Raw genomic sequence first — 19158 nt, forward strand, 5'->3', positions numbered from 1 at the left:
ATGCCTAGTTTCATGCCTTAAGATGCTTTGTCAGGCCTTTATTGCAGCTGCCTTCAGCTGCTGCTTGTTCATGGGTCTTTCTGCCTTGAGAAAAGCATATTGTATTAGGCTGAGAGAAGATGACTGACTTGTCCAGTGAAGCATATCCCTTTTCTTTCCCTTGGGTAACTTTCACTGTACAGAATGTCATTATATATTTGTAATATAAAGCTGTGTCCTAGCAGTTTTGCAGCATTTGGCTGCATATAAGCAGAGAGTATTTCAGAATTCCTTCTGTTTTAAGAATGTTCCAAATTGTTTTGGCCACCCCCAATGTTTTGATTTTCTTTTTTTTCCCCCCAGACTAATTATGGCCTCCTGGACTTACTGTACATAGACACCTCCTTGGATCTCATTTTGAGAGTTTGAGTCAACAGCTCAATGCATTCTTAAATGCAAATGTAACACTCAGAACCACCTCCAGGCCTTTTATCTGCGTCATTAGTTTTGCAGGAATGGGGAACAGGCCGCACACTGCAACACAGCTGAATTTGGTGTAGTGTTTACAAAATTCATAACGCCATGTACATTTTATCTACTGCTTAGTTACTGAATTAATATATTTTTTAATTTACACAGTGTTTTACACATTTGTGTAACCACTGGAAGTCATGAAATAATAACACACTATCAACAACATGTCATTTATTGACATTAACAATCTTTCTTATAGGGTATTAATACATTAAAGTCATTTCACCAAAAAGCACTACATCTGCCTAATCATAATAAATTAATAAACAGAGAATTGTACAGAATGAATCACATTTGTACTTATTGTCCTTATTAGCACCATCAACAACCATAAAACTGAGCTTCTGGTTTTCTTTTTTTATTATATATTTTTTATATTTTCATCTTTCTGGCTGCTCCTGGAAATCTTCCGTTCACTTGTGGTTTCAGATGGGCTGTGCGCCAGTTTTTCACTCTTAGCTTTACCACCCTGCATCAATGAGCCACTCCAGTCTGAGGTTGAAAGGCAAACATTTTTTTTTTCATCTTAATTAGCAAGCAACATGACACAAGGTGTGGAAATAAAGTACAGATCAATATGCTATTACAGATCAAGATTAAATACCAACCTGAGTAGCCAGTGAGTTTAAATCTTCCACAGCAGAGGTGAATTCGCCATTGCTTACGTACATTCTCTTTCATGAGGCAGTGGAACAGAAATATAAAAAAACCTGAAACAAACACAAACATGTTTCGATTAGATCACCGTCTGACCCCATAGAACTCGATCAGGCGACATTTCGCTATGCATTAGATAATGTAGCTCCAGTTAAAAAAAAATTATTAGAGATAAGAAACTTGCTCCCTGGTATAACAATCACACGCGCACTTTAAAACAGACCGCTCGGAAATTAGAACGTTAATGGCGTCAAACTAAATTGCTAGTATTTCAAATAGCATGGAAGGAGAGCATCCTGAACTATAGAAAAGCTCTTAGTGTAGCTAGAAGAACATATCTCTCCACTCTTATACAAAAATAACAAAAATAATCCTAGATTCTTATTTAATGCTGTAGCCAAATTAACCAGAAATAAGACCACTGCAGAAATCTCCACAACAACATCATGCAATAGTGAGGACTTCATGAACTTTTTTAATAATAAAATTGTGAATGTTAGGCATAAAATTTAGGTTTTGAAACCGAACAATGTAATTGATGCAGATGTTAATCTAGCCATGTCAGATCAGAACCTAGAATACTTTACTCCCCTTGAAGAGAATGAACTAAATTCACTCATTTCTTCTTCAAATTCATCAACCTGTATATTAGATCCTGTACCGACACATTTTCTTAAACAGATAGTACCAGCAATAACAGAACCCCTGTTGAGAATAATTAATTCTTCACTCAGCATTGGTTATGTTCCAAAATCTTTTAAATTAGCAGTTATCAAACCAATAATTAAGAAACCTGACCTCGACCCCTGTCAGCTGTCCAGTTACAGGCCAATATCAAACCTCCCCTTTATCTCTAAGATTCTGGAAAAGATAGTAGCGGAGCAGCTATGCTCATATATACATAGAAATGGCATACATGAACTGTATCAGTCAGGATTTAGGCCTCATTACAGCAAAGAGACAGCACTCGTTAAAGTAGTAAATGACTTCCTATTGGCCTCTGATCAAGGTTGTGTAACCATGCTTGTATTACTCGACCTGAGTGCAGCTTTTGACACCATTGATCACGCTATTCTTCTTTACAGATTAGAAAATGTAGTAGGAATTAAGGGTACAGCGCTCTCCTGGCTCAGATCCTATCTGACCTATTGTTATCAGTATGTTGACTTAAATGGTGATTATTCTGCATGTTCTCTAGTGAAGTTTGGCGTTCCGCAGGGTTCAGTTTTAGGTCCACTGCTTTTTTTCCCTTTACATGCTTCCTCTGGGCAACATAATCCGTAAGCATGGTATTAGTTTTCATTGTTATGCTGACGATACACAGTTATATGTCTCAGCAAAACCTGATGAGAAAAAACAGCTTACTAAAATTAAGCAATGTGTGCAGGACATAAGAAATTGGATGCTAACTAACTTCCTTCTGCTAAATCCGGATAAGACAGAAGTTCTAGTCATAGGACCGCATACAGCTAGGAGTAAAATTTTAGATCACACCGTAACTTTAGATGGCCTTTCTGTTCCATCAAATGCAACAATGAAAGACCTTGGTGTGATTATTGATTCCAGCCTTTTATTTGAAGCTCATGTAGATAATATTACCAGGATAGCATTTTTTCACCTCAGAAATATTGCCAGGATAAGAAATTTATTGTCGCTAAATGATGCAGAAAAACTAGTTCATGCTTTTATCACCTCTAGGTTGGACTATTGTAATGCCTTACTGTCTGGTTGTTCAGCTAGATGCATAAATAAGCTTCAGCTAGTCCAGAATGCAGCAGCGAGAGTCTTCACTAGAACCAGAAGATATGAGCACATCACCCCTATCTTATCTTCAGTGCATTGGCTCCCTGTGAAATTTCGCATTGATTTTAAAATACTACTCTTGACATATAAAGCATTAAATGGTCTCGCGCCGCAGTACCTGAGCGAACTGCTAGTGTCTTACGATCCGCCACGCCTACTTCGATCAAAGGATGCAGGCTGCCTGTCAGTACCGCGTATTATAAAAAATACAGCTGGGGCAGAGCTTTTTCTTACAAAGCCCCGAAATTATGGAATAGTCTTCCAGTTAGTGTTCGGGACTCAGAGACAGTCTCAGTGTTTAAGTCCAGGCTAAAAACCTATTTATTTAGCCAAGCATTTTTATAAATAGATTTGCCTTAGGTAAAGGAACAGATCTGGGGGACTCATGGACGTAGAGTATTATGATGAACTGGTATGTTTGGATGCTGTCTTTCTCACTCTCATTGATCACTCAGGTTTGCTGACGGTGAGGTGATTGTTTGCTTTACATCTCAGGAAGCCGTCATGTCTGTGTTTCCTTCTGGCTCTCCCTTTTAGTTATGCTGTCATACTGTAGTTAGTCCTGCCGGAGTCTCTGCTTGCACTCTACAGTTAATATACATTCACATTATACATTGTGTGACTGTGACCATACCTAACTGCCATCTCTCCTCTTCTTCTCTTTCCCCCCCTCTTTCTCTTTCCTCTCTCCTCCTGTCTCCCCCTTTCACTTTTTCTCTCTCTCTGTCGAGCTACACATGTCATTCCCGAGCTGCCAGTGATCCAGACTCCCTCTGCCCTCCGGACCTGTCTGACCCTCCCTGGTGCCCCGCTTCTGGCTGAAGATCTCGTCACATGGATGCCCCGTGTGTCTCTCTGGGATGCGTCTGGTGTCTGGGGATGGTTCTCTCTACCTAGAAGATGGTTCTGCCCTTGACTGGTGTTGGCAACTGTTTCTCCGGGGACTTGACAGTTCGATAGTTCATGACTGGAACTTCTTACAAGTCTACCTGGGTCTCCAATAACTACCTGGACTCCATATTAACATCAATTAACATCAGCTATTATAGCTGAACTCCCTCCCACCCTACACACTGTATAAATGCAGGTCATTTACTGCTTTCTGTTTCACCCAAATAAGGATGGGTTCCCTGTTGAGTCTGGTTCCTCTCAAGGTTTCTTCCTATTACCATCTCAGGGAGTTTTTCCTTGCCACTGTCGCCCTCGGCTTGCTCACCAGGGACAAACTGACAATTTTGATTCATACAAATTCACATTTCATACAAACTTAAATAATTCTTTTGACTGTGTAAAGCTGCTTTGTGGCAATGAAAATTGCTAAAAGCGCTATACAAATAAAATTGAATTGAATTGAATTGAATGTTGAGTAGTTTAGTAAGTTTGTGAGTGAGTAAAAATCTCTGAACAAAAGTACAACTGGTGTACACATGACAGGAATTTCTGATTGTGTTAGTCATAATATTAAGCAAACGCATATCAGTCAAGTCTAATGGTTTACTCATTTAAGAGTTTCGCCATAAAGCATTAACAATGTCAGAAATCATCAAAAGACAGAACTTGTCGACAATTTGGAAACTTAAATCAATTAAAAACAAATTCCTAGATTTTTAGGATCTTACTCTGAAACACTGTTCATTACTGTACATCAACCTGATGCTTCTTACCTTGTAGAGTATTAAGAATTGAGAAGAGGTAAAGAAAAGGGACTCGCACAGGTCCCCAGGTAAAGAAGGCCAGCATCCAGGTGAGGCCGAGTAGAAAGGTGAGACTGGCAACCACACGCATTTCATGCAGCATTCTGCTGCAATGGCTTGCTTCTTTACTGAGGTGCATGCCCCGTATCTGCACCAGTACCACGCCGAACACGCTGACGTTGCACATCAGGATCAGCACCACAAATGCTACTACAGTTACATAAAACGCTATGTCGTTCTGTAACCAGCAGCTTAAAAAAAAAAACACACAACAGGAGAAAGTATAGAGGTGTTTTATAGAGTATATGTTGGAATCAGGATTGCCATGTATGTAGCAATAATCACACTTACAAAGATGAAAAATCTTCAATTGCTGTTATGGAATGAGTGTTACCATAGATGTTTTTGTCCACGGCAAGCACTACACTGACAATAATCAGAGGTAAACCTGGAAAGAATGCTTCAAACATTAGCAGCAACCAAATGTAATAATTTTATAACCAAATCCCTTTTACTTAAGCAACACTGTTACGTTTTTTTCTCTAACTTAGTAGAGTTAAACTACTAAGTGTCTTCCCAAAACAGATACTAGTGCATCCAATGATGTGGAATAGCATTGTGTAAGGCAATCCTGTTCTTCGATTTCATATTAATTATTTGAAATAGAACTTTTAGAGCACTAACAACACAACAACAACTGGTGCATATTTTTTACGACATGTATTTTTTATGCACATATTCGAACCTCCACTAAATTCAATTTGCTTTCATTTAATTAATTTAATAAGGAAACCATATTTCCTCAAAAAGTCTCACCCCATCCAAGAGCACAGAATTTAAGGATGAAGGCAGAAACATAGACATTAAAGACTTTCACAAAAGCCAGGTACATGTTGATCGCCTCCAGCCCCATCCATGTGAACGTGGCCAGGAAGAAGTAGTGAAGAATAGCAGCCATGGCAATACACAGGTTATAATTGTTAAACGAAGCAAGCCAAGAATTAACCAGAAAGAACATGTTGAGACCCATCAAGGCTGCTGAGAGGTTGATAAGGATCTTAGATGGGTAATCTCGCCTCAGCTTCCTGTAGAGCAAGAGGAAAGAGATGGTTTAGTATTATAGAGCCAGCAGTCTTTTATAGGATCCAGATGATTCATCACTGTTAACTCACTCAAAGGCCATATACGTCAGCAAAGTGATGCCTAGAAAGAGGGAGGACAAGCCACAGCCCAGGTATGTAATGACTGTGAGAATCTTGTCATCCTTGGAGTTTATGGGTGTTTTAAATATATCCTACAAGAGAAAATAGAATAAGAGGGATATTATGAACAGTTATTCAATATATTCTATATAAATATATATCAGACTAAGTACAACATCTGATTACCAGCAGCACTCCAAAATGTGTGAGGTGAAAACAGTGGCATGCTGTATGAGTGGCGTTGCTATATTTAACTTGGCATCCATTATCATCCCAACCACCTTTTCCATCTGTTGCACAAACAAAAACATCATGAAAAAAACTACAGATTCCGCCTGATCCTATGAAAAGATAGAATATTACATTAAACACAGATAGAACATTCAATTCAAACGTACAGTTCCTCTCTAAGTTCCAGTAGACACACTTGACCGTGTCATGTTCCTATACAAGAGGAAGAGGAGATTTCTGATTAAGATGAAATTAAGAAAAATCCTGGATAAGAAAAGATACCAGAATTATTAAGCTTGTAACTAGATGTTCTGTGTTGTTTGAGACCTTTTTGGGCTGAAGATGGAGAAGTGTGATTATGACAGGGTCCCTCAGGTTGATTACACTGGCATTGATTACACTGGCAGAAACCACATAAGAATTCAGCACCAGGCTGCTATAATGGTCCTAGAGATGGGATATTGAAGAGGAAATTCATGTAATTCATTACTTTTAAAACCATGTCACAATGGTCATACCCTCAAGTGTAAATTGTACACTTTACTGTGCGTCTATCTCTACTATGTATATTTTCATCTGGCCATTGGAATCTGTATAAATACCAAATACTTTTACTATTTAACATATTTTTTTATAACTTTCAAACCATTGATTTTCCCATATACAGTGGTGTGAAAAACTATTTGCCCCCTTCCTGATTTCTTATTCTTTTGCATGTTTGTCACACTTAAATGTTTCTGCTCATCAAAAACCGTTAACTATTAGTCAAAGATAACATAATTGAACACAAAATGCAGTTTTTAAATGAAGGTTTACGTTATTAAGGGAGAAAAAAACTCCAAATCTACATGGCCCTGTGTGAAAAAGTGATTGTCCCCTTGTTAAAAAATAACTTAACTGTGGTTTATCACACCTGAGTTCAATTTCTGTAGTCACCCCCAGGCCTGATTACTGCCACACCTGTTTCAATCAAGAAATCACTTAAATAGGAGCTACCTGACACAGAGAAGTAGACCAAAAGCACCTCAAAAGCTAGACATCATGCCAAGATCCAAAGAAATTCAGGAACAAATGAGAACAAAAGTAATTGAGATCTATCAGTCTGGTAAAGGTTATAAAGCCATTTCTAAAGCTTTGGGACTCCAGCGAACCACAGTGAGAGCCATTAACCACAAATGGCAAAAACATGGAACAGTGGTGAACCTTCCCAGGAGTGGTCGGCCGACCAAAATTACCCCAAGAGCGCAGAGACAACTCATCTGAGAGGCCACAAAAGACCCCAGGACAACATCTAAAGAACGGCAGGCCTCACTTGCCTCAATTAAGGTCAGTGTTTACGACTCCACCATAAGAAAGAGACTGGGCCTGCATGGCAGATTTCCAAGGCGCAAACCACTTTTAAGCAAGAAGAACATTAAGGCTCGTCTCAATTTTGCTAAAAAACATCTCAATGATTGCCAAGACTTTTGGGAAAATACCTTGTGGACCGACGAGACAAAAGTTGAACTTTTTGGAAGGTGCGTGTCCCGTTACATCTGGCGTAAAAGTAACACAGCATTTCAGAAAAAGAACATCATACCAACAGTAAAACATGGTGGTGGTAGTGTGATGGTCTGGGGTTGTTTTGCTGCTTCAGGACCTGGAATGAAGAATGTCCGGCCATCTGTTCGTCAACTCAAGCTAAAGCGATCTTGGGTGCTGCAGCAGGACAATGACCCAAAACACACCAGCAAATCCACCTCTGAATGGCTGAAGAAAAACAAAATGAAGACTTTGGAGTGGCCTAGTCAAAGTCCTGAACTGAATCCTATTGAGATGTTGTGGCATGACCTTAAAAAGGCGGTTCATGCTAGAAAACCCTCAAATAAAGCTGAATTACAACAATTCTGCAAAGATGAGTGGGCCAAAATTCCTCCAGTAAAAGACTCGTTGCAAGTTATCGCAAACGCTTGATTGCAGTTATTGCTGCTAAGGGTGGCCCAACCAGTTATAAGGTTCAGGGGGCAATTACTTTTTCACACAGGGCCATGTAGGTTTGGATTTTTTTTCTCCCTAAATAATAAAAACCATCATTTAAAAACTGCATTTTGTGTTTACTTGTGTTATCTTTGACTAATAGTTAAATGTGTTTGAGGATCAGAAACATTTTGTGTGACAAACATGCAAAAGAATAAGAAATTTAGGAAGGGGCAAATAGTTTTCCACACAACTGTACACTAATTAGCCATAGCATTATGACCACCTGCCTAATATTGATTCGGTCCCTCTTTTGCCACCAAAACCAGTGCGATGCACTGTGTTCTTATTCATTTCTATCTGAGCCAGCATTCACTTTTTTCAGAAGTTTGAGTTATAGTAGCTTTTCTATTGGTTTGAACTACACAGCCTTCACTCACCATGTGCTACAGTAAGCTTTGGATGCCCATAACCATGTCATCGGTTAACCAGTTTGTGCCTTGCACCCCTTTTGGTCGGTCCTGACCACGGCAGACTGGGAACATGCCACAAGAGTTATGGAGTTTCTCTAAGACAGTCTAGACATCACAATTTGACCACAGGATTATGGGCAACAGGGTCATGGGCGGCTAAGGCAGACTGATGCACATGGGGAAATGAAGCCTGGCCTCAAAATTAGGTGGGTTGTTATGGCTCACTGGTGTTTATTTAAAGATGTCTATGTGACAAGCAATGGATTAGTTAAGTATTATTTAATCCATTATAAAACAGGAATATATAAATTAAAAAAGGGATAAGAAAGCAATGTGGTATTTGTTATTAAAATGTGCAATTTTTGGAGGTGCCTGTTACCTGGAAAAGAGTTTCTATGCCATAGAAATGAAACTGAACACGACTTCTACTGCTCTGGGGGAAGAACGTATCCAGGGCAACTGGTAAGGATATTGATGCCACATTGTCACTGTCAGACTGCTCAACAAAGGTCTGGCTAAGAAATATCTGAAAGAGATAGGAGGCAATATCCGTTTCAGTGCTGTGAAAGTGAGTGCATCTAGTATGAAGTCACTTCTATTGTTCAGATGTTTCGGTAATTATTTAAAGGGTTAGTTGAGGATCTTACTTCAGGAAGAAAACCTGTTTGAAAAGAGGCTACTTCAAATGTGAGTCCTTGGAAAAGCAGTGGATCTAGATTGACAAGCTGCAGTGCCAATGAAGGAACTGTGGTGTTGTGACAGTCTCCAGAGAAATTCATCCTGTTTCCTACTTGGTCAGTAATAGAAAGAATTCTGTACCACAGACATAAAAAAACAGGAAATAAAACATTTAAAGAATGCAGAAACAGTTTACAGGGATGGCTTACTTATAGTGATGCTCTAACTCTTTCAAACTCTATTTCAACTAAATTTATGCAACTTGATTTCACGTGTATCACAAGACATTACATACAACATAAAGAGTTGCCTCACTTACTCATTTGTGGCTTCGGAAAGAGAAGATGTGCAAACAAAGAGCTTGGAAACCACATTTATAATGTTGTTTGCTAAGTCAATGGTCATGATACCGACATGTGCAACATCAGACAGTTTTTGCAGCACAGTGTTCAGCTTGGACGTGCTCAAGTCTGTCTCGTTCTGCAGCAAATTTTCAATCATGGCCACAACTTCATCTGAATTGTCTGGTGGAAAGGAAGTTTACAGAAACAATTCCAGATCAACCGAGGCACCTATATAGAATCAAAATGTCAAGCTTAATGTGATGGGTGTTCAGTGAAACTTGTGATGAAATTTTTTGAGAATGGAGGTGTTGTCAAACCAATTGACATTTACAGAAGACTTTAAGCACAGTATGGTGATGAGGCTAATAGCTAATAGCTGCTCTCGTAAGTGTTCTGTTCTGTTTCTGTTCTTTGTTCTGTTATTCTGTGGAATTCTGTTAAAAAAATTTCCAGTACCCTCAAGAAAGGGTAAAACTGATTGAATGCCATAACCATTGCACATTATTAGTTACATTTTTTACTTAAATAGTTGAACGGACTATTTAACTTTGTTGTAACAAAATAATCCCCATTACCATTTTTTCTCAAATATATATCTCAAAATATATTTGCTAAATTCATGAACACCCCTAAGGAACTGTCAACTTGTAATTAAAAAAAAGAGTTAAATACCATTTTTTTTAAACAAGTAAACATTGTTGTTCCCCGTGCTATATCCAGTAAGAGGAGTTAAATCCTGTTGAAATCCACTACCATGTTTTCCAGCACACATTTAATCATGCACATAAAATGTCTAGTCTGTGAGAATTGTGATTAATTGTAAGAACAGTTAAGACCAGAAGATGGCAGTTATTTGATTTAATAAATTTCTTACCAACAAACTTTTGCAAAAAAGCCATTTCCAAGAGCATCTCACACAATGCAGTTCCCAGACATAACGTCAAATGTGACAAGTATCAGGATTTTTGGTCATGCACACTAGTAGCATTTTTGCCAATAAATGGGTTCTATGTAAAAGGAAAAGCATCTAATAACTAATACAGAGGATGGCTCCAATCTTGTTAGTCATAATGGGAAAAAACTTATTGCTGTAATTCTACCTGTTTTTATAAAGGGAGATCATTTTAGTTGGGAACTTTTTTTTTTTTATAATGCAATTATACAGTATACTAGTAAAATCTTTATTTTATTTATAATACTATAGAATTGCACTACAATGATAATAATTCATTATTAAAAACAAAGATTATAATTTATCAAAGCAGAGAGGCAATTCTCTAGATAGAGAGCCTAGATATCAGATATCCTAAATAAAACTAAACGATTAATTAGATTAAATTAACCTGTATAAAACACTTACCTGGTGTAACAGTAACACTTTCTAAATCATTAATGTCTGTCATAACTTTCTCACACATGGACAAATCTGGTGGATCCCAAACTGCTTCATCAGTGCTGGCATCTAATTTACTGCAAGGCAAAAAGGTTTTATATATACAGTATATATGATTTTCATAAGTTACTAATTTCTAAATATTACATAAAATATGGATAAACATTATAATATTCATTAATTTATATCCAAAACATAGACTAGGTCAATCAGGAAGGTCAAGGAACTAAAAATAGATTTTTTTTCTGAGTAGTCAAAGCAGCCTAAAAGCAAATATACTCAAAACTAATATTGCCATCATCATATACTGAACATAGGCCTCATAAAATAAATTAGCTCTACCTCAGTTATTAAATTTTTTATTGTTATCTTCATTTGTTCATGAATTAATATTTGAGTTGTATTTAAATTTACATGCATTATCTTCAAAGCTCATTTCTGCTTTGAGGCATATTACTTATAAAAAGCTTGTTAAAAAGCAGTTATCAGTCACTCTAACAGGGAAAAGCGTGTGTGATGTGTGTAGAGTGTGTGCCCTGTGACGCAAAGACATGAGGAAGCAAGAATAATTGAGAGGCTTTTAATGCTTTGTGGAAAATACTTTGTGGAAAAAAAGTTACAATTATGGAATCATTAACTGAGAATTTTTAATAATACCTATAATAAAAACAACTTTTATGTTATATCAGATTATGTCAAATAAAATAACTCAACTTTATTCATTCAAACATTAAACTGCTTACCAAAGTCTTATGGCTACATCACTTCCCTTTTCACACTTCATCTCACAGTTTTCCTGAGCTGGTGTTGAAGGCCACATATATTGACCATAAACTGTTAGAGTAGTATCCTCAGGACAGAACCCAGGCTCTGGAAAAAGCAAGGAAAAAAGATTAATATTAGCCGGAAATATTAATTATTAGTACTACCATTAAAGAGCAAATTATTGTTAAAAGTTTTTCAATCATTTTTAAATCTGGAATCTAAATGTCAATAAATCTTTCATTCAATGTTTTTTTTTTTGCTTTTTTGTTTTTTTATTAAAACAATACACTCAACTATACACAGTACGATATAAAGTGAAACAACTGTCTCAGCCAAAAGAGAATAACGTACAAATCACATTAGGTCAATCCTAAAATAAACTTTAAAATGTAAAAAAAAATACTTGCATTATGGTAAAAAAATATTCTAATAGATAATACTGTATGTACAAAGATAATATCTAAATAAAATGTGCAGAAATTTGAATAAAATAGAAATATAAAATAGTGGGTACTTATAAAGGAAAATGTATAAGGATGGATGGAAACAGCAGTTATTTTTGGTATTATATATATCGTGCAAATAAAGTTTGTGTCAGTGTAGTGTATTTCCACCATAAATGTGCAATATACAAAGAATATAATTTTTTATTTTTAAACTACCATCTGTTATGTTGAGTAAAAGCAACAAAATAGTGTTTATAAGCAGAACAAGACAGTTCCGGGTGATGGAAGTGTAAACAGAAACTATTCTGTCTGTATGGACTATTAAGTGATATAGCATATGGTTTGACTGGTTTGTTCTGTAATTGCTCTCTGTTACTTTAAAAGCTTTGTGTACTACATTTAACTCATACTATATTTACTATTTGTGCCAAAGATACAGAATACTGTGCATTGGCCTTATGTTTGAGACATATACAAAACATGTACAGGTACAGCATATATTCTAGTATACATGTAGAGTAAAAAGTGTTTGTAGTGCATCGTGTGTGTCCATAGTGTGTAGGTCCATACCTATGTGTAAGATGCTGATCTCATCAGGTGGGACTTTTATTGTGATGAAACTATTGTTAAATCCTTTTGTTAAGAGGACAAAAATAATGATTCCAGTTTCAGTGACATTCGTTAAAGCTGGGGCTTGGACATGGAAGGAGCAGATATACCTATAGTATAGACAACATATTTCAATGACAACTGAACCCAGTAATCCGCCAAACATGGTGTACACAAAATGCCATCTGTACTCACTTTGGGGTACTTGTCAGCTTAAAATTCACAACCTTCATTCCCTGACTTCCCCCTAACGTTTGCTGAAGCTAAGAAGAAAACATGAATTATTATATGGTGTGTGTGTGTGTGTGTGTGTGTGCGTGCGTGCGTGTGTGTGTATGTTCGCATTCACCCAAAGTTGAATAATTTCAGCTGGATCCCCCACATGGCTGTGCACTGTAAGGTTCATATGAACTCTATAAAAAGTGTCTATAAAACCTGGTGAAAAATGAAAAAAATAATTATTTATAGTTTAAAATATAAAGTGGAGACAGTTTTCACTGAAGATTTATTTTATAACATTATTTCTTGGATTTATTAACATCATGAATTAATCATGATATAACACAAATAAGTATAAATAAACTTTTAACACATGTACATAATTACTTTATTAAAATTATTGTGTATTAACACTATCATGCCATTCCAGTCTCACTGAAAAAACTCCCAAGATCCCCAGCCAGCTAACACCATCAGATCAACTGACCTGATTCATCACATTATCAACATCTATACTCAAAGTATTAAAAGAAATTTCAGGTATTCTCACCAAGATATATAATTTTATATACACTAACTGAATAAAAACTAAATAAAACACTGTAAGTACACTCAAATTTACAGTATATATATATATATATATATAGTAGCGTTTTACCTCCAGAAAGGATGTTGGAGATATATATATATAATGTTTCATAAAATAATAACAAGAAACAAATAACTGTCCAATGCAATTTTTAAACTCCATTTAAATAATTGTTGGAGGGACATTCAGGACAAACTAGACTATTGATTAAATTTGACATTTAGAGAAGACTACAAGAACATTACTTGTGATGAGACTCTTAGTCACAGTAAAAAACATTTTAATAGTGCAAACATATACCATTTCTCTCCGGGAACCATCACTTTATCGTGGTGGAGAGGTTTGCATGCCCTCATGAACCTGGGAGCAGTGTTGTCTGAAGCCATGTGCTCCTGGTAGGGTCTCCCAAAGCAAAGTGGTCTCAGGCGAGGGGCCAGACAAAGTATGGTTTGAGAAACCCCATGAATACTGTCTGGAGCCAGGACGTGGACAGAGGGCCCATCAGCAAGCGCCTGGTGTCCGGGTCTGCCATGGGGCCCGGCCGGGGCACAGCCCAAAAGAGCAAGGTGAATCCCTGCCCTACCCCATTTCGTGGACCCACCACCTGCGAGAGAAACTAATGGGGTTGTGTGCGCTGTTATTTGGGTAGCAGTGAAGGCCAAGGGCCTCGACGGACCAGACCCAGGTGGCAAAAGCTGGATCTGAGGACATGGAACATCACTTTTCTGTGGGGGAAAGAGCCGGAGCTTGTGCGGGAGGTGAAGGGTTATCGGTTAGCTCTGGTGGGGCTGACCTGTGGTTAGAGAAGCTGTCTGACTGAAAAAGAAGTCCTTCAGGGATATGTTATTCCGGAGGACTCTAGAAGCAGTTGCAAGGTACCGGCGGGCTCGAAGGATAGCAGCCAAAGCGGTACCAGAGGCAAAGCAGTGGGTGTGGGAGGAGCTTAAAGAATCCATGGAAAAGGACTTTCGAGCGGCACCAAGGTGCCTCTGGAAAACCATCCAGCACCTCAGGAGGGGGAAAGACTGGGGTGGTGGTTTCCCTTTTCAAAAAGGGGGACCAGAGGTAGTGTGCCAACTATAGGGGCATTACACTACTCTGCCTCCCTGGGAAAGTGTACTTTAAGGTGCTGGCAAGGAGGGTTCGGCCAATTGTCAAACCACAGATTAAAGAGGAACAATGTGGATTCTGTTCTGGTTGTGGAACAGCGGACCAGCTTTTTACTCTTGCAGGTATCCTGGAGGGGGAATATGCCCATCCAGTCTACATGCGTTTTGTGGATTTGGAGAAGGCATATGATTGGGTCTCTCGGGATTTGTGTGGTAGGTACTGCGGGAGTATGGGGTGAGGGGGTCACTTCTCAGGGCCATCCAATCCCTTTACGCCCAAAGTGAGAGCTGTGTTCGGATTCTCGGGAGTAAGTCAGACTTACAGTCCGGTGGGTGTTGGCCTGTTGTAGGGGCTATGCCTTGTCCCCAAGCCTGTTTGTGATTTTCATGGACAGGATATCAAGGCGCAGCCATGGGGGGCGGGGTTTCCAGTTTGGTGGGCTAAGGATTGCATCACTGCTGTTTGCAGATGATGTAGTCTTGATGTCATCATCAGTCTGTGACCTGCAGCGGTGGTTCGGGCATCTAGTAAGGATGTCACCAGGATGCCTCCCTAAGGAGGTGTTCTTGGCACGTCCAGCTGGTAGAAAACCACAGGGCAGACCAAGGACTAGATGGAAAGATTAAATCTCCACACGGGCCTGGGAACGCCTCGGGATTCCCCAGTCAGAGTTAACTGAGGTGGCTGGGGAAAGGGACGTTTTGGGAACTGTTACCCCTGCGACCCGACTTTGGATAAGCGGTTGAAGATGGATGGATGGATGAATGGATGGATGAAGTGAAAACATTTTAAAGAATGTTGTGGGGTCAAAGCCCACTACAGTTGTTTCTGTGAACATTCGGCAAGTGGAAAACCTGATGCTTGAAAATTGACTGAAAATTTGTCACCAGCTTGCGGAAGATATTAATCTGTTTGTGGGACAGTACACATTTGCGAACATAATTTGCACATTATAGTTATTAGAAGTTATACATTCCTGACCTCATTCCAAACAATTTCCACATGTTTGGCCATTAAAAGAGCTCCTGGGAGGCCTGCATTTCAAATGTAAAGGAGACAGTCATATTAAGGAAGGTTCCAGTGTACTGAGAAAGCGTTCAATCTTTAAGTTCATTTTATTACATGGCCTCAGTTCTGCACCTGTCAGTATCAAACCCAGGTTTCTATTCTGGTGGATAGTCTGGTTTTGACAGGTTCTGCATAGTCCATGCTTACCATATTCTGCTTTTTTGTTCTAAGGTTATGTCACCTTTTTGGATTGTGTGTTGATATTTAAAAAAAAGAAAGAAAAAAAAAGAAAAACTGTATATGTTTGTTATTTAAAACAAATGCTGTAATTAGGATAATTAAGATTAATGTAATGATGTTATTCATGGTTAGTATATTCACACTGTATTCTCCTGTACTATTGTACACTTTATGTTATACAATCCTTACATGCCTTATGTGTCTTTTTGCTTATCAGCATAGTTCGGGAACTTGCAATAAAGAATTTCACTTCAAGAAATTACACTCTTTGCGATGTTTTTTTTGTATGTATGTGTTTTTATGTTAACTAGATCCACAAGGGATCATATAATAAATCAGTCTCAAATTATTTTTTATGTAATAAATTTTATAGTACATTTGCATGATTTTTGGAATAAATAAATAAATAAATAAATAAATAGAAATTGAATGAGTTAAAAAAAAGTTTACCACTAACCTGTTGGAGTGGAGTTCATCGAGCCTTCAAAAACTGTGGCTGAAACAGGATGAGCAAGAATTGATACATGAACTTTGCTTTATCATGTATGTAAGAAACATATTGACACACACTTGTATTCACACACTTACTGTACCTCGTGGAAGGATGTTTACAGAGGCCAGATCTGTCTGTAGAATGATATGATCCCTGAGGTTGTAGATAGGTATTAACAGTGTCCATAGCAGAGCTTGAGTCTCATCGACAGCAGCAGCAGGATTTACTGTCACATATACCATGCTGTTGAACCTTAATGATTAACAGAGGAAACATACATAAGAAATGAGAAAATGAGATAAGTTATCAATGTACGCTGTAAGAAGGTGTATATGCAGATGTATTCACTTTACCATTCTGTTTTAGATAACAAAGTTCTTCCCTCCTGCACAGATGCATACTGGTTTATTAACATACTTGTTAACATGCAGGTTGTTACTTGCTTAACAACAATCTTTGTAATAGCATGTCAGTATTTGACTATTAGGTTTATGTTACCTTCATTTTAACGTCGTTCTGTTCACTGGGATGACTGTTTTTTTCAAGTATTGGGCTGGTTTTAAAGAGACAGAATTTTAAAGTTGGGTAGATATACTTTAAAAAATTATAATTATAGGATTGTTAACTTAAGAAAACAAAGCTTCTGTAAATCATGAATTTATGACATTATGGTACAACGTATTCCACATGTATGTTCTGAAAATACACCAAAAAATGTTTCAGGACATTATGGTAAACTTGGAATTACCTTACATGTGATATAAACACATAATTTAGAGAAATGCTCTGAGGGAAAATGCTCTTCAGCTAAATTATGGGAATGAAAAAGGAAAATACAGTTTTCATGTCATCCACTTAATAAGTTGCAAGGTTTAATATGCTGTTAAAATGATATAAATTTTTTTATTATCTTACCCACTGCTCTGTGACTTCCTTGGTCTCACTGACATTTAGATCATAATTCATCTTTTGTGTAACAGATATTTTCATATGTATTTTATATTTGGGGCATTCTGAAATGAGAGAAAAATTTAGAACTATATACAGATACTAATCCTTCTGACTTTGACTGCACTGTTATGTTTCAGATTTAGAGTATCTGCCATGCATTGAATAAGGTGTGGGAAAATATATTAATTCAAATGTGTATAATATGAATTTGGTGCAAATATCTCTAGGTTTTTCTCACCACATTTCTGGCTGTGATCAGTTATAGGTGGACATCTTTGATACTCCCAGTTATTTAAGCTCCAGCTTACAACGTTTCCACTAATACATTTCAACTCAATAAGTTGTTGAGGGGTCAGCACCATCTCCCACATACGGAACAGAGTAATTTCGCCAATGAAATTTGTTCCTGTCTCAATATCCATAACTCCACCAACAACTCTGTGAGCCTCTCCCAAAGTCAGAGTGCCATTCGGAGCCAGGCTACTGGACATTGAGTCATTTACCTTAGAATCTAAGTAAACTGTGCCATTAATAATCAACTGGATTTTTCGATTGTGATTTGACCATGTCACACACACTGTGTGCCAGCTATGAAGGGGTAGGTTATGTGCAATCATCCATTCCTCGCCAAAAAGCCAGACCTTTAAATTTCCCCCAGTTCCAGCCAAGCCAAGCTCAGTTTTGTGTCCTCCTGGCTTATTGTACATAAAAGCAGTCCAACTTGCAGTGGAAATCCCTCGCTTAAGGTTAACACATACACTCAGTTCCTCTAAAGACGGCATAGAAAAAGTTTTGCTCAGCTGCCACTGACAGAAATTCACACCTAGGAAGTTCACCTTCTTTCCCCAGAGGCTGGGATTGGCAGAAACTGAAAGATCAAAACATTCACAATTTATGGTACATTAAGATTTGCTTGTAATTTAAGAAATTACTAATGTTATGCTATTGTAGACTACTAAAAGTTTTTTTTTTTGGCTTTAAATAATAATATAAAATTACATGTACAAAGGAACATTTTAAATATAAATAGTTTTGTAACTTTAGCTGTTATCAAGCAACATTTCTTTCAAACCATGTAGTGGAGTCAAACTAAAAAGAAAAAATCATGATACTGTATTTAATAGATTTTGTGAATAAAAACCAATCACAAATCACTTTTATCCCGTTTATCAAAAGATTTGACAAACATTTATGTGCCAAAAACAGTGTACAGTATGTAGTCAGTAATACTATTCTCTGTTACTGCAGAACTTTACCTGAACATAACAGATAGCTCCCACATGTCCATACACAAACAATAAAAGCCAGGCATTTCTTATTTGTTCCCATGATTGTAGTCATATGAAACAGGATAGTTCTTCCTATGTATATTAAAAACATTAAATACATATTTGTTCACTTTGCAAGCTTTTCTTAATGTAATAGGCTATACATTTTTATATAATCATATTACTTACAGGACTATGACATCTCTGCATGACATAAATAATGTCAAATTGTAACAAAAAAACATCCAATCCAAGGTAGCGCTCCTTTTACACTTAGGTCAGCCATGTAAAAAGCCATGTAGCTCATTGTGTTGGACCTTTACGGCCACTCCTGCTTGCTTTAACAGTTAATCATTAAACTTAGAGAAAGCAATGAACCTAATAATGTGTATATAATGTGTAAATTAATATAAGCTACCAATATCCAAAGCTATATAAACAGCAGCTACAAGGATCAATGTCACGTTACAGTAGACATGACTACATCCTAAGTCATGTATTTTCTAAAATGATGGT

The 19158-nt window shown here is 37.4% G+C and overlaps 1 protein-coding gene across 1 annotated transcript; it reads right to left on the reverse strand.

Moving 5' to 3' along the window:
• Nucleotides 1-719: 719 nt before the first annotated feature.
• On the reverse strand, nucleotides 720-18921 carry adgrg4a (adhesion G protein-coupled receptor G4a). Its single transcript, XM_053506270.1, has 26 exons — nucleotides 18832-18921; nucleotides 18631-18735; nucleotides 17613-18242; nucleotides 17339-17436; nucleotides 17172-17230; nucleotides 16922-16976; nucleotides 16777-16808; nucleotides 16524-16675; nucleotides 16388-16426; nucleotides 13114-13199; nucleotides 12960-13027; nucleotides 12726-12874; nucleotides 11688-11814; nucleotides 10912-11021; nucleotides 9527-9731; nucleotides 9177-9342; nucleotides 8909-9055; nucleotides 6428-6547; nucleotides 6268-6313; nucleotides 6056-6159; nucleotides 5840-5961; nucleotides 5484-5752; nucleotides 5019-5115; nucleotides 4638-4918; nucleotides 1122-1223; nucleotides 720-1005 (listed from the first exon to the last, which is right to left on the reverse strand). The coding sequence occupies exons 2-26, from the start codon at nucleotides 18713-18715 to the stop codon at nucleotides 875-877; spliced, it is 3480 nt and encodes a 1159-aa protein (XP_053362245.1). The 5' UTR covers nucleotides 18716-18735; nucleotides 18832-18921; the 3' UTR covers nucleotides 720-874.
• Nucleotides 18922-19158: the final 237 nt, after the last annotated feature.

Source organism: Clarias gariepinus, chromosome 10 (genome assembly GCF_024256425.1).
Source record: "Clarias gariepinus isolate MV-2021 ecotype Netherlands chromosome 10, CGAR_prim_01v2, whole genome shotgun sequence".
Classification (NCBI taxonomy): Eukaryota; Metazoa; Chordata; class Actinopteri; order Siluriformes; family Clariidae; genus Clarias; species Clarias gariepinus.